At 41.8% G+C, this 14,353-nt stretch overlaps 1 protein-coding gene across 1 annotated transcript; it reads right to left on the bottom strand.

Moving 5' to 3' along the window:
* Positions 1–266: 266 nt before the first annotated feature.
* On the bottom strand, positions 267–12,418 carry Tarm1 (T cell-interacting, activating receptor on myeloid cells 1). The gene is made up of 6 exons (XM_041653305.1): positions 12,385–12,418; positions 10,017–10,052; positions 7,439–7,726; positions 6,644–6,940; positions 1,767–1,935; positions 267–402 (listed from the first exon to the last, which is right to left on the bottom strand). Exons 1-6 carry the CDS (start codon positions 12,416–12,418, stop codon positions 378–380), a joined length of 849 nt encoding a protein of 282 aa, XP_041509239.1. The 3' UTR covers positions 267–377.
* Between the last annotated feature and the right edge of the window lie 1,935 nt (positions 12,419–14,353).

Consider the following 14,353-nt stretch of genomic DNA (forward strand, 5'->3'; position numbering starts at 1 on the left):
AGGGAAAGAGTAAGGGGGGTCTTCAGTCAGATGTGAAGGAAACAGGATGGGCAGTACAGAGCAAAGGTAACCAAGCCAAGTAAAAGAACACAGATTAAAAAATATTGGTTAATTTAGTTATAAGAACTTGCTAGGAACAAGCCTAAGCTAAGGGCCAAGCTTTCATAATTAATAAGTCTCTGTGTGGTTACTTGGGGGCTGGCAGGTGGAACAGAGAAAGACTCATTACATCTGTAATCAAGTATGGCCTCTATTCTATGTGAAGAGTCAGAATGAGGCAGCCATCATTCTGTCCTGGGGTGATTCCCACAAAAGCTGCCATCACGGTTGCACAGAAATTCACAGGGATAATTTTGTCCCATTTCACCAAGGATTCATTATTTCTCTGGGGCATTGTGGGGCCTGTGGGTAAAGAAAGTCAAAGGTTAATTGAAGGGAAGACAACCGCTAAATTTGGGAGATTTTCACCCACACCCATTTCCCACCCTTCCCATCTGGAGATGTTCAAATGTCCTTCTTAAATGTTTCATTTGCAGGGAGGGTGTTGAGACAGAGTCTCATGGTCAAGCTGTCCTCAAACTTGCTATGTAGCCAAGGATGACTTTAAACTCCTGACTCCCAAATGCTGGGATTACAAGTGTACACCATAAACTATAAACTGTTTATGCAGAGCTGAGTACCAAGTACTGGACTTCATAACTGACATCTCTAACTCCAGCTCCAGGGAATCCATGGTCCTCTTCTCACCTCCTTGGGCACTTCATGAAAATGATGCACAGATAAAAATGCAGGCAAACCTCCATAAACATAAAATAACTTCTAAAGAATAAAGGACGGGCAAGTGCTCCATCCACTGAGCTATACCCCCGGACTACTTTTTTCATTGTTTGATATTTATCACTTTATTTTATGTGTATGAGTTTTTGCCTGCATGTATACTATGTGCACCATTTGTGTGCCAAGTGCTTTCAGAGTCAGAAGAGAACACTGGATACTCTGGAACAAAACTCTGTCCACGGTAAGAGCAACAAGTGCTCTTAACATCTGAGTCATCTCTGTAGCCCCTTCTTATTATCCCTACCCTTTGGTGAAAGGAATTTTCCTGTGTGCCTGTGTGGAGAATCCTGAGACACCACTGTGGGGGACCTGTCTTTTAGATGAACCTATATTGATTTAGGGTAGGGCATAGTTACTATAAGTAACATGGCTGAATTGGATAATTAAAAATTGCCACAAATGTAGGTCCAGATTGGTGGGCAGATTCGATAGCTGCTTTGTGGAGGCCATTTCATGACTGGTGAAACTTCTTATTCAGCACATAATTGATTACTTACTTTTTTCCTAGGGTGATTAGAGTATAATTGATACATGAAAATTAAATATGTTGGGGCTGGAAGGATGGCTCAGTGGTTAAAAGTACTGGGTGTTCTTGCTTGATCTTGGTTCAATTTCCAGCACCCATATGGTTGCTCACAACCATTTGTGCTTTGGAACTTCAGTTCCAAGGATTTCAATACCCTCTTATGGCCTCTTCAGGCATCAGACATGCACATGGTACAGACATACATCTGCTACACAGACATACATTCAGGCAAAACACACATACACTTACTTTTTATAATTAAATATGCCAATATATTGCTTGTACATAATAAATACAATTCAACTTGTATCTGTCAATTATACCTCTATCAACCCGGGATGAAGAAAACCCTCATAATAACACAAGAGACCATTAAAAAAAAAGGAATGTTCAATTATTTTACCAGAGTCTATTTGGAGACAGCCTCTGGCTATGCCAGGCTTCAATCAGGAAGCCTCCCATTATTAGCACAATTACAGCTGCCAGTGCAAGACGAATGAGGTTACCCATGACATAGCCTTCTGTCAAGGAGTCTGGGGGTGTGTAGCCTTCTGTCATGGTATCTGGTGACTCTGAAAGGGAGAAGATGATCATGACTGGCCACAGAGGGCATCCTGCCTTCACAGACAGATTGAACAAATCTGACTCCCATATGTCCACTTGCATAATGGACTCTGTTCTCTAAAGACTTAACTCTAAATGGGTTTTAAAATTTAACTTGAAATGGGTATTCCTTTACTTTCTTTTCCTTGTGTTTACCTTAGCTTAATGTGGGGATGCTCCTCTCTATGCTGTGAATATGTTTTATTGCCACCAGTTAATAAAGAAGCTGCTTTGGCTTGTGGCAGAGCAGAATATAGCTAGACAGGAAATACAAACAGAGATAGTGGGAGAAAGAAGGCAGACTCAGAGGAGATGCTAGCAGCTGCCGGGGAAGCAAGATGTGAGATAGAAAGCGACGAGCCTGATGATAAAACATAGACTAATGAAAATGTGTTAATTTAAGTTGTAAGAGCTAGTTAACAATAAGCCTGAGCTAATAGGCCAAACAATTATAATTAATATTAAGCCTCAGAGTGGTTCTTAGGGAAATGGTGGGCAAGACAGCAACCTCCAGTTACATTGGCTCTTTTCCTTTTTTGGCTTTATCTTATTTCTACCTCTGCTCTCTTCCATTTCTCTATTTTCCTTAATGTATTAGGGGTTAATTGTTGATACAATGCATAGATCAAAGGAGAGACACATAGATCTACAGAACACAGAAATCAGTGGCAGGCCAGCAAGCCTCCTTGGACCACAAAATGCCATATAGGCTGTGAGTTTCAGAAAATTTGAACCTAGCAGAGGAAAGGCTGTTTCACTGTTCATCTCCCCTTCATTTAAGAGGAGCTATTGAATGGTAAGGAGTGAGGGAAATGGCTAAGTGGGCAAAGTGCCTGAACCCCAGAACCCACATAAAGCTGGATACAGTAGTGCATATCAAAACCATATACTGTAGTGAGATAGCAGGAGAACCTACAGAAGTTTGAGGGCCAGCTAGCCTGGTATCTGCAGCAGTGAACTTGCAAGTAACCCTGTCTCGCCCAGGGAAAAAGGCAAAGAGACTGAAAGGGACCATTGCTGTCTTGTGACATCCACACATGCATCTTGGCATGTGAGTGCACTTAAACACATGAACACACACACACACACACACACACACACACACACAGAGAGAGAGAGAGAGAGAGAGAGAGAGAGAGAGAGAGAGAGAGAGCAAAAGCAGAAGGAGAAGGAGAAGGAGAAGGAGAAAGAGAGGAGGATAAAGAAAAAGAGGAGGAGGAGCTGATGTGATGCTGGGCGTTGATCTGTTTTTAAAGATACCACACAAGAATGAGTTCATCCCAAAGAGTGCAGCTTCATAACTAAACACACCAGTAGCAAGCTCACCTGCAGGCAAAACCCACAGGGAGAGGCAGGCAACTTCACCACCATATAAGCGTCACTCTTCACCTATCATTACCGACTACACAGACCTTCACACCTAGCAGTGATCACTCTCTGTTGGAGATTGCAAAGGCAAACGGAGGATTTACAAACAAGGTGTGTAGCATTTAAGGGAACAACACCATGACAGAAAACTTTGGATAGTGTTGAAAACTTCAAACAGTAATGGAACTACATCAGGGAGAAAACCCACTTATAAACGTTTGATTATATCTACAGGAATAAGTGTAGGAGGTCAAATATCTTTACAGTGAAATGTCAACTCACTGAAGAAACTGAAGAAGATGCTAGAACATGGAATGACCTCCTATGCTCATGGATTTTCAGAATTAATATTGTAAAAGGATTCTATTACCAAAAGCAATCCACAGATGCAATCTTTATCAAAATCTCAACAATATTCTTTACAGTACTAGAAGAAGCAATGCTGAAATACATATGGAAGCACATAAGACATCAAATAGCAAAAATATTTTTTAGCAGAAAAGCCATGTTGAGAGCATCATGATACTCTATCTATCATCTATCTATCTATCTATCTATCTATCTATCTATCTATCTATGTGATAGGAACAACAGCAAACCCACAAAAGCAGAATGGCACTAGTGTAAAACCAGACATGTAGATCAGTCAAATAGAATGGATGACCAGGAATCAGCTCATGTGGTGTGATTCACCTAATTCTGATGATGTAGTAAAAAACATACACTGAAGCCAGGCATGGTGGTGCACACTTTTAATTCCAGCACTCTGGGACTAGGCAGATCTCCATGGGTTTCATGGCAGCCTGGGCTACAAAGTGAGCAAGTCCTTGTCTCAAAAACAATAAAAACAAATTGCAGAATATATCCTCTTTAACAAATAATGCGAGAATACTGATGTCTAGTTGTTGAAGAATGAAAGCACATCTCTCACCCTGCACAAAAGTCAATTCTAAATAGACCAAAGACCTTAGATCAGAACCTTCGACAGTACTAGAGGGAAAGCACTGGAGATATAGACATAGACAAGGACTTGCCGAAATAACACTTTGATAGCATGGGAAGCAATCCAGAGAGCTAACAAAGGGGACTGCATGAAATTAAAAGACTCTGTATGACAAAGGAAACACTCTACAGTGGGGGCTGACTGAGAAGCCATCAATAATAGCACTGGGACCTGTTTCTACTGCATGTGCTGGCTTTTTGGCACCCTAGTCTATTGGAATGCACACCTTCCTAGGCCTGGATGGAGGAGGGAGGGCCTTGGACTTCTCACAGGGCAGGGGGAGGGAGGAGGGCAAGTGGGGGAGCAGGAGGGGATTGGGAGGAGGGGAGGAAGTGTAAAATTTTGAATTGAAAAATAAATAAAAAATAGACATCATGAAGAATGGAGAAAAATCTTGTGCATCAGACAGAGGATAATTACATAGAATATATAAAGAACTCTGAAAGTTAAGCAATAAAAGTCGTAATGTATGAGTGAAGGAACTGAATAGACAGTTCTCGGAGCCAGAAGCACAAATGACTTTTAAACAGTTTACAAAGATGTTCAATAGTCTTAGCCATCAGACAAAAGCTAATTGAAGCTGCCATGAGATTCTATCTTATCACAATCCAAATGGCTGAACAAGTAACAACAAAAGGTGGTGCTGAAGTTGGGAGAGAGGCAGCCTCAACATTGCTGGAAGTATGTGAACCTGTGCAACCTCCATAGAAATCAGTATGGAAGTTTCTTCAAAAATTTGCAAAGAAGACTATCATACAATCCAGCTGTATCACTCCTTGGTACATACCTAGAGGACTCTAAGTCAACATATCACAGAGATGCCTGTCCTTCATATTTACTGCTACCTTATTCATAACAGCAAGGAAACTGAGCCAGCCTAGGCATTCATCATTAGAAGAAGGGAGCAAATGTGATATGTGTACTTAACAGAATTTTATATAGCCATGAAGAAAAATAAAGTCATGGGTCTACTGGAGATCATTATGTTAAATAAACCAGATTCAGAAAGAGAAGCATATGTTTTCTTTCAAATGTAAAAAATAGGTTAAAAATTATATGTATATGTGCATGAATGTGTGTATTCATGTATGGGGGGCTCTAAACTACACAGGGGATTACGAGAAGTGGGGACAAGAATTAGGGGAGAATAAAGAATAGATAATAGAATGCATTGAACAACAAAGCAGACATTGAAACTAACCAGGAGAAGAGAAGAGCACAGTTTGGGGGCAGGCAGGGGACAAGGCATGGCAAGGGAAGGTGTGAGGGAGTAAGAATAAATGTCCTTGTTACTTGTGTACAGACACCTGATTAAACTCATTATTTTGTGTGCTGTTATCAGTGATCAAATACCCAAATAAAGCAACCAAAGGAAGGGTTTGTTCTGATTCACTTTGTGAGGTTGCTGTGGATCATCGTGGGGAAGGCATGACAGCAAGAGCATCCACAGTCAGGAGAGAGAGAGAGAGAGAGAGAGAGATTGGGGCTCAGTTCACTGTAGCCTTTTTATTTAGTCTGAGATCGAAGTCCATTGATGGCACCAACTGCATTTTGGATGAGTCTTCCTACCTTAGTTAACCTTGTCCAGACAATCCTTCATGGACAAGCCCAGAGATTTATTTTTTTTAGTGATTCTATACCCCATTATGATTAACTTTACAGTGATCCAAAAGACTAGTTAAAATAACAAGAAGCCAGCAGAGTAGCAGTGCATCCCTTTAGTCTTAGTATTCAGAGACAAAGGCAGGCAGATCTCTGTTAATTTGAGGCTAGCCTGGTCTACATAGTGAGTTACAAGGCCAGCTGGGCTATATAGTAAGACTCTGTCTCAACACAATAATAATAACAATCAAAAAAATATAAATATTTGCATAACTAAATAAAACATGTATGCTAGGCAATTATGAGGATACCATATGCTACAAAACAGGGAACATAATTTGTTTCATTGATTTGGAGATCAAACTCACTCATGTGTAATAACTTTTATCATCCAAATTGTAATTCACATTGCATTATAAAGTTGCCTGCTTTATAGACTACAACATGGTGTTACTTTGCAATGGGACTTAAGGGAGAAAGGATATGCTTCAGCTTTGAGAAAATGTGCGTATTGAATCTCTTTGTATTTCTAAAAAGGTAATATAAAAAGAGATGTAAATAGAACCTAGGTGGAGAAAATATACCTTGAAGCAAATCCTAAATAAATAAATAAATACATAAATAAATAAAACATGTGTGCTAACTACTCCCTCCCACATCACACAGACAGACACAAGTGTTCAGAAAATAATAGCAAACCTTACCTGCCACGGAGATCTCAAGGGGATCGCTGGGGGCTGAGGCCCGATAGCGAGCCCTAGGCTGGTAGTACACACAGCTGTATTTCCCCGAATCTCTGGCTGTCACATTCTGAAGAGAGAAGTCTAGCACCGTTCCCACTGAGCTCCTCATCTGCACAGGAGATGAGCGTCCCTCCTTCAGCAAGGCAAAGCTTATGGGTCCGAGCACACTGCCTTCCTTCTGGCACTGCAATGTCACCTTGCTTCCCGCAGCCACTGTGCCCCAGTGGTAAGCTTGGAGGGAAGGTTTAGGCAAGTACCCTGGACAAGAAAGAGGCTCTGAGCGCAAGGGAAGAAACTGTTGGCCTCATGCACATTCTTGTTTTTTGTTGGTGGTGGTGTTATTCCTTTTGGTTTTTTTGAGACAGGGTTTCTCTGTGTTCTGGAACTAGCTCTGTAGACCAGGCTGGCTTCAAACTCACAGAGATCCACCTGCCTCTGCCTCTCTATTGCTGGAATAAAAAACGTGTGCACCACAGCCTGATAAGGTTTTTGTTTGTTTGTTTGCTTGTTTGTTTGTTTTTTGTTTTTAAATTCTTTTTCCTGTGGCAGAAAGCTCATGAGCCTCGTCCTCTCACTGTGCACTGTGGCTCCAGGACAGAGATTTTCCTCTCTCACAAAGCCTAGGTGGAACCACATTCCTGCTCCTTTATCCCTTGTTCTGGAGATCCAGCCCCTCTTCTTCCTCCCTTCTTCCAGTCCCTCACTCCACCTCTCTCTGAAGATACCATATATCTCCCTGAGACAAGCCCTTCTCACCTGTGACCAAAAGGAGAAGGGCATCACTGGGCTGTGATGATATGCCATTGTGCCATTTGCTATAGGATTCACAGGTGTACTGTCCTCCATCATTCTGTTGTAGCTCAGGGATATGAAACTCAGTCATCTCTGTCGAATCATTTGGCTTCTTAGAATCAAAAACAAGCCCTTCCTTTTTGAGGATGAAGAATTTACTTGGGGTGGGGCTCCTACATTGCATTGTCACACTGCTCTTGGTGGGAAGCACTGAACTGGGCCAAGCGCTGAGGCTAGGCTTGGGAGGCGGCCCTGGAAGCAAACAGAGCCCAGGGCTGCATCAGACATACTTACCTGCTCACAGAGCTCCTCCCTCCTCTTTTTTGTAGCGAAGAAGAGAGTACTGTGGGATACAGCTCTTGTACACTGTAAAGGTTTGTTATTCACATTGGTTTAATAAAACGCTGATTGGCCTATAGTCAAGTCAGGCAGGAAGTATAGGCGGGGCAACCAGATGAGGAGAATTCTGGGAAGAGGAAGGCAGAGATGCACTCACCACCAGATACAGAGGAAGCAAGATGAGAATGCCTCATTGATAAAAGTGAGGCTAAAAATATACAAGAATTTAAATTGTAAGAGCTAGTTAATAATATGCCTGAACTAATAGGCCAGACAGTTTATAATTAATGTAAGCCTGTGTGTGTTTGTTTGGGACTGAATAGCTGTGGAAATAGTCAGGACAGAAACTTCTGTCTACAAGAAAGTACTGTGGAGGTAGTTCAATTAGTAAAGTACTTGTTATGCAAGCATGAGTACCTAAGTTGGAATCCTGGCCTCTGCATAGAAATCAGGTTTTGGTAGTGTATACTTGCAGTCCCATTGCTGGGGACGTGGCGACAGATGGGCCCCTAGGGCTGTCTGGCCAGCTAGTCTACCCTAATCTGCATGCCCCAGGCCCAATGAAAGAACTTGCCTCAAAGAAAAAGCGTAAGATTTACAGCATGCCACATAATAAAATGAAATAAAATAAAAAGGATGAGGACTCCTGGGAAAATACACTTGCTTGTAACCATGTCAGAGGTACTGAGCAGGTGGTAACTGAAGTTTGAGGTGTCAGTCCACGAGAAGGCAAATCCATGATGGGTGAATCTCAGAGAGGCAAGGCCGTGAGAACAGTCTCCAGAATGTCTTTTTCTTCTGCTGTGCCTTTATGGGTTTGCCACTGTCATCTTTCTCTGGTGTCTAGCATGGTGTCAGTGGCTGTGGGGAGGTCCCACTGCCTGTAGTGTAGCGCATTTATCTCATGGAAACATCCTGTTCTGCTGGGCATTTTTAGCTGTGGATTATTATGGAGATGGTTTTGTGTTAATAAAAATTTTGTGTCTAGTTGATAATGATAATGTTAGAATAAATAAAGTTTTGGTGATTAAAAATAAATACAGGAACGTGTTATACGGCGAGGGCCTATGAGTTTTACCTAAAGAGCTGCATAGCTCATAGTTCAGGCTAATGACTAAGGAAAACAATAGCGTTCCAACGACCCGGCTGGATCGAATTCTTTTTATCTTAATGTTGAAAGATGCACTCACAGTTTTCAGTGTGCATCATAGCTGAAACACAAAGCCTTAAAATAAGCTCAGGTTAAGTCAGATGTGCTGGAAAACCCTAAAAAACAACCTAAAGTTCACGAGGGCACAGAGCTGAGTTACAGATTCATTAGGTTAGGGTCAAAACTACAGAGCAGCCCAGTTGTTACTCGCTGACATATTTTCTTTGCTAGGACTGACTGATGGTCACAGGTGATGATTAATTTCTTGTACCCACTTTCGCCCTCAGTCTCCCGAGATAGGAAACTATTAACGAGTAGGTACGCAACCTAAGGACTTAGAGTAGAGCTAGCTGATGGTTTTTCACGGATAACAGTGTAGGTCTGTGATTCCTTATAGGATTGCCTTTCAAGATAAAGAATGAAGTGATTGATTCTCTCTTTGTAACCACAATACACAGCCTGCCAGTTAAAGATGGCGAGAAAACATCCCCTGCTTGCTCACACTGTTAATCTGTAACAGGTTACTTATAAATGTATGTGAGGCCTTGGGATGCTATTTTTTTTTATCACAAAAGAGATGAAAAACTTGTTTTTACCATTATTCGTTATAATCATTCACTTGAAAAATAGAATGTAACCACACTGTAATTCCTATATTGCCTGAAAGATTTTGTTGACTTATATAAGCTGTAGAGAAGGGAATACAGTGATAGAATAAAAAGGAAATCATCAGGAGTGTGTGTGTGTGTGTGTGTGTGTGTGTGTGTGTGTGGGTGTGTGTGTGTGTGTGTGTGTCTTTTCCTTTACCTTTCAGATAAAAATGTCATGGTACTCAGACTCCATGGATTTCTTTTGAGCCCTGTACTGCTGCAGCTGGTCCCCCAGGCAGCGGAGAACACTACAGCTGTTGACCTCTGACTTCTACATGAATGCACACACACACATGTGTACTTGCATAAGCACATGGACACACACACAAGATTGAAAAGGGAGAGGAAAAACAGGGTATTTGGGGAGAAGAATCAAGGAGAATTTGCCTGAAGACCCACTTACCACTGTCAGGAATATCTGTTTGCCCAACACACAGCCCTAGAAAAGAATTAAACATGAGACACAAGTTCCTGCCTGGAGTCACCTAGTCACCCTCCCTGGTCCAGAGGGGCACTCTGAGAGCACTGGCATTTTATCACTGGTGTCTGCCTTTGAGGAGTTGCATGATCCCTCATCTGTGCTGTAGCTTCAGCTTATATCTGAGTTTGGTCATTATCACTTTGTTAATCTCACTCCAAGGGTTCCATTTTAGTTCGACAAGCTTCCACAAACCCTTCCAATTCTCATTCGTACCCCCAAGCTTCATACAGTCACCATCCTACTGGGACATGGGTCACATTGGGTCATCACCTCTCCTCCAAGGAAAGGGCACCAACCTTTAGGACACTGGGGAGATAAGAAGTTAGCCTACTCCTAATGGTATCAAGGACCCGAGGAGGAAGCTGGGCATGGTGGTGCATGCCTTTAATTACAACACTCAGGAGTCAGAAGCAGGAGGACCTCAGTGAGTTTGAGTCCAGCTTGGTCTACATAGTAAGTTCAAGGATTGCATAGAGAGATCCTATTTCAAAACAGAGGGAAAAAAAAAAAAGACCCTGTGGAGGGAGGTTCAGGAGATGGTTCAGTCAGTAAATCTCTCCATATAAGTAAGTTTAATGCCCAATACCCGTGTGAAAAAGATCACTGTTGTAGTGTGTGTTTGTAACCCCAGTGCTGGGAAGGTGGAGACAGGAGGATCCTTTGAGCTCAGTGGCTAGCCAGCCTAGATAAGCTGGCGAGCCTCAGACCAAAAAGAGACCTTGTCTCAAAAACAACATGAATAGCCAGTGAAGAATAACGTGTGAGGTTGACCTCTTGCCCCTACACATTCATGCACATCCTCACACATAGATGAGGCCAGGTAAACACGCCCACAAGCACACAACTCATTTACAATGTACACAAATAAATCAATGTAATAAAAATATATCTATAATTAAACCCATCATACCTCCACATGGTTTGACCCCTATATGATGAGCTACAGATGGAGAATGGATGCTGAGAGGGGAATCAGTCCCTTCCAGGAATGAGTTCCCACAGAGGTTGTCCAATGCCACGTGGTCAGTTATGGACACATATCCATATAATTAAAGGTAAATGGATTAAATAGGTCGTATATATGTGCACATGTGTGCATGCACATGTACATGTGCACAGGCACATGCACACACTCAATAAATTAAAGGAAAAAGGAAAATATCATGAATTAGGGAAAGACACTCTGAGCTCAATGGAAGAAGTTGTGGGAACTGTGCTCAAGCTTGTTTATTTTCTTTTTGGTGCTTAGAGACAGGATTTCTCTGTGTATCCTGGACCTTACTCTATAGATCAGACAGAAACCTAGCTGTCTCCTGCTCTCAGTACTGGGATTAAAGATGTCCCACCATATCTGTTTGTTATTATTTTTACATAGTATCTTATATAACCCAGACAGACTCAAATTCACTATGTAAGTGGATGGCTTTGAATTTTTGACGCTCCTGCCTCCACTTCTACAGAGCTGGGATTACAGGTGTGTGCCATGGCAACCTGACTAGAAGTTATTCAATACTGTTTATCACCTATTGTAGTTATTATTACATCAAAAAGACCTAAGCAAGGTTGTACAACCTGTAATCACACCATCTGAGAGTGTAGAGAGAAGGATCTCTGTGAGTTCAAGGCCAGTCTAGTCTAGGTACTGAGTTTCAGGTCATACAGGGTTGCATAGTAAAAGCCTAACTCAAAATAATTTAAATATAATAAACAAGAAGGTCTCTGATGTGTCTCAGTCATAACAAGCTGGCATCACAGAAAAGAAATAGTTGCTGCTGACCCAGCCTTGGCTAGCAACAGCAGAGAGAACTTGTCAGTTTTGATTCCTTCCCATTCCACACTACTGTGTGTGTGTGTGTGTGTGTGTGTGTGTGTGTGTGTGTGTGTGTATGTGTGTGTGTGGTCTCAAGCAGTCCAGGTTGGCCTGAAGTCCCTACTTAGCTGAAAATGTCTTTCAATATAAGATCTGCCTCTCTCCACCTTCCATGTACTGGGATGACAGATTTGTGTCACAATTAGTTTATAGTACTGAGGCTGGAACCCAGGGCTTCACACTCACTAGGTGAGCAAGCACCCTGCCAACACAGCTACATCCCCAACCCCTAATTCCCCCCATCTACTTCTACTACATTTGAGCATTGGTTTTGTCCTAACATGTACAATGAGATTCCTGGTTCATTCTACACACTCAGGACACTGATCTGGTATGAGATCTAGCTTCAATCCCCATCAAAAGCATCTCACCACGTTTATGATTTCCTGGAGATGGAGTGAACAACCCAGAACAACTTACGGAGGCAGAGAAGGGAAAGAAGCTTAGGGATCATGGTGGCTTAGCAGCTGCTCCAAAGGTCTACTATCAGCAGAAGAATAGGTCCAGGGTAGTGCAGTCTCTCCAACCTTGGTGAGTAGGCAGGACTGGTTTTGAGTCCGCTGGTCAGTTCCTTCCTCCCACATCCCCTTTCAGGAAATGCGTAGATGGCATCTATTGCAACATGTTCCTATAAACTCTTCAGAGACTTGATGCACTTATCCACTTCTGGGTCAGTTAACTTTCAGGTCTTACTTCTGTAACTTCCAAAATGCCTAACACTGAGCTTCCAGGTTCCTGCCGAGATGGTGTAAGCATGTCAGTGCTGAGATTTATGTAAATTTAGAAGCAGATATGGTAGTCACTATTGGCCAATACACCTTTCATAATAGAGGTGACTAAGCCTCTCGTTACTTAAGAAGATTCACAGAACACAGACAGATTCTTTTTTATATATTTTATTTTTATTTTTTTAAAGATTTATTTATTTATTATGTATACAGTGTTCTGCCTGCACATATGTTTGCAAACCAGAAGAGGGCACTAGATCTCATTACAGATGGTTGTGAACCACCATGTGGTTGCTGGGAATTGAACTCAGGACCTCTGGAAGAACAGCCAATGTTCTTAACCTCTGAGCCATCTCTCCAGCCCCCTATATATATTTTGCTTTATATTTCAGACATGATCTGGTATAGCCCACAAGCCTTAAATTACCATGTAACCACAGGTGATTTTGAACTTCAGATCCTTCTACTTCTACCTCCTGAACCCTGGGATTATGTGTACCTATGGCTTAGGTGGTGCTGGAAATTGAACCCAAGTCTTTGTGTTTGCTAGACAAGACCCTACCAACCAAGTCACAGCCACAGGCCCAGAATGTTTTTCCAGCTCGAGTACATGAGTATTAGTCATAAAGATTATATTTTTATTTGATTTTGGTTTTTGTGTAAGAATTTTGTTTAGTTTAATTTTTGTTGTTGTTTTGAGATTGGGTCTCAATAAGCAGTCCAGGCCTGCCCCAACCTAACCGTGTTGGTGAAGATGACCTTGAACATTTTATCCCCCTGTTTCCATCTCCTGGGTGCTGGGGAAAGTTTTTCAATCAAGGAAGCCTCTGAACACATGAAGATGCTCATGACAAGATTCAGGCTATGGGTCAGGAGTATAGTGCTTGTCTGGAATGCATGAGGCACTAAGTCTCATCTCAATTACCATCCCCAAAACAATCCAGAAAAGGAATGATCTTGGTAGTATTATCCAAAAAAGATTAAACTTGAAGGAGCCCAAGAGAATGATAAACAAATCATGATATAACTGTACAACAGAATGATCTCAGGATTCAAAAAGAACAATATATATGTACGATCATGAAGTCTCTGAAAGCAACACGGAGTAGAAAGGATCTGAACATAAAGAATGCATGTGGTACGACTCTGGCTGTACAAAGGTCAACAACAGGAACAATGCCGTCATGGAAAAATCCAGAATGAATTATCTCAGAGGAAGTAGAAACTGAGCGGAGAGAGTGACAAGGCAACTTTTAGAAGTACTGAAAATCGTTTAGTTTTTACCTATACAATTTGTTCACCAAGTTGGGAGAAAGAGAACTCCCAACTAGATAATAGGCATGAGAGATGAGAGATATATAGATATCTGGATGTAATAGATAGGTGTTAGCTAGCTAGCTAGATGATAGATAGAGTGGATGGCTGACTGCTGGCTGGCTGGACAGATAGACATATAGAAGTCATACAGTGTCACAGTTTGGACATTTTCTGCTGAAGAGGTCAGGAGCATTAAAACGTACAGTCACTTGAAAATCTTGAATCTCTGAAAGTGTGTTCTTGAAGAAGACGGTAATAGCCTAGCTCCTCTGTTTCCTTCTCTGTTTCCTCCCACCCACAAGGAAAGTAACATTTCTTTACAGTCTATTTCTGAAGTGATAAGC

The sequence above is a fragment of the Microtus oregoni genome, unplaced genomic scaffold, assembly GCF_018167655.1.
Source record: "Microtus oregoni isolate MIOR12 unplaced genomic scaffold, Mior012 000006F_ref0000085, whole genome shotgun sequence".
Taxonomy (NCBI): Eukaryota; Metazoa; Chordata; class Mammalia; order Rodentia; family Cricetidae; genus Microtus; species Microtus oregoni.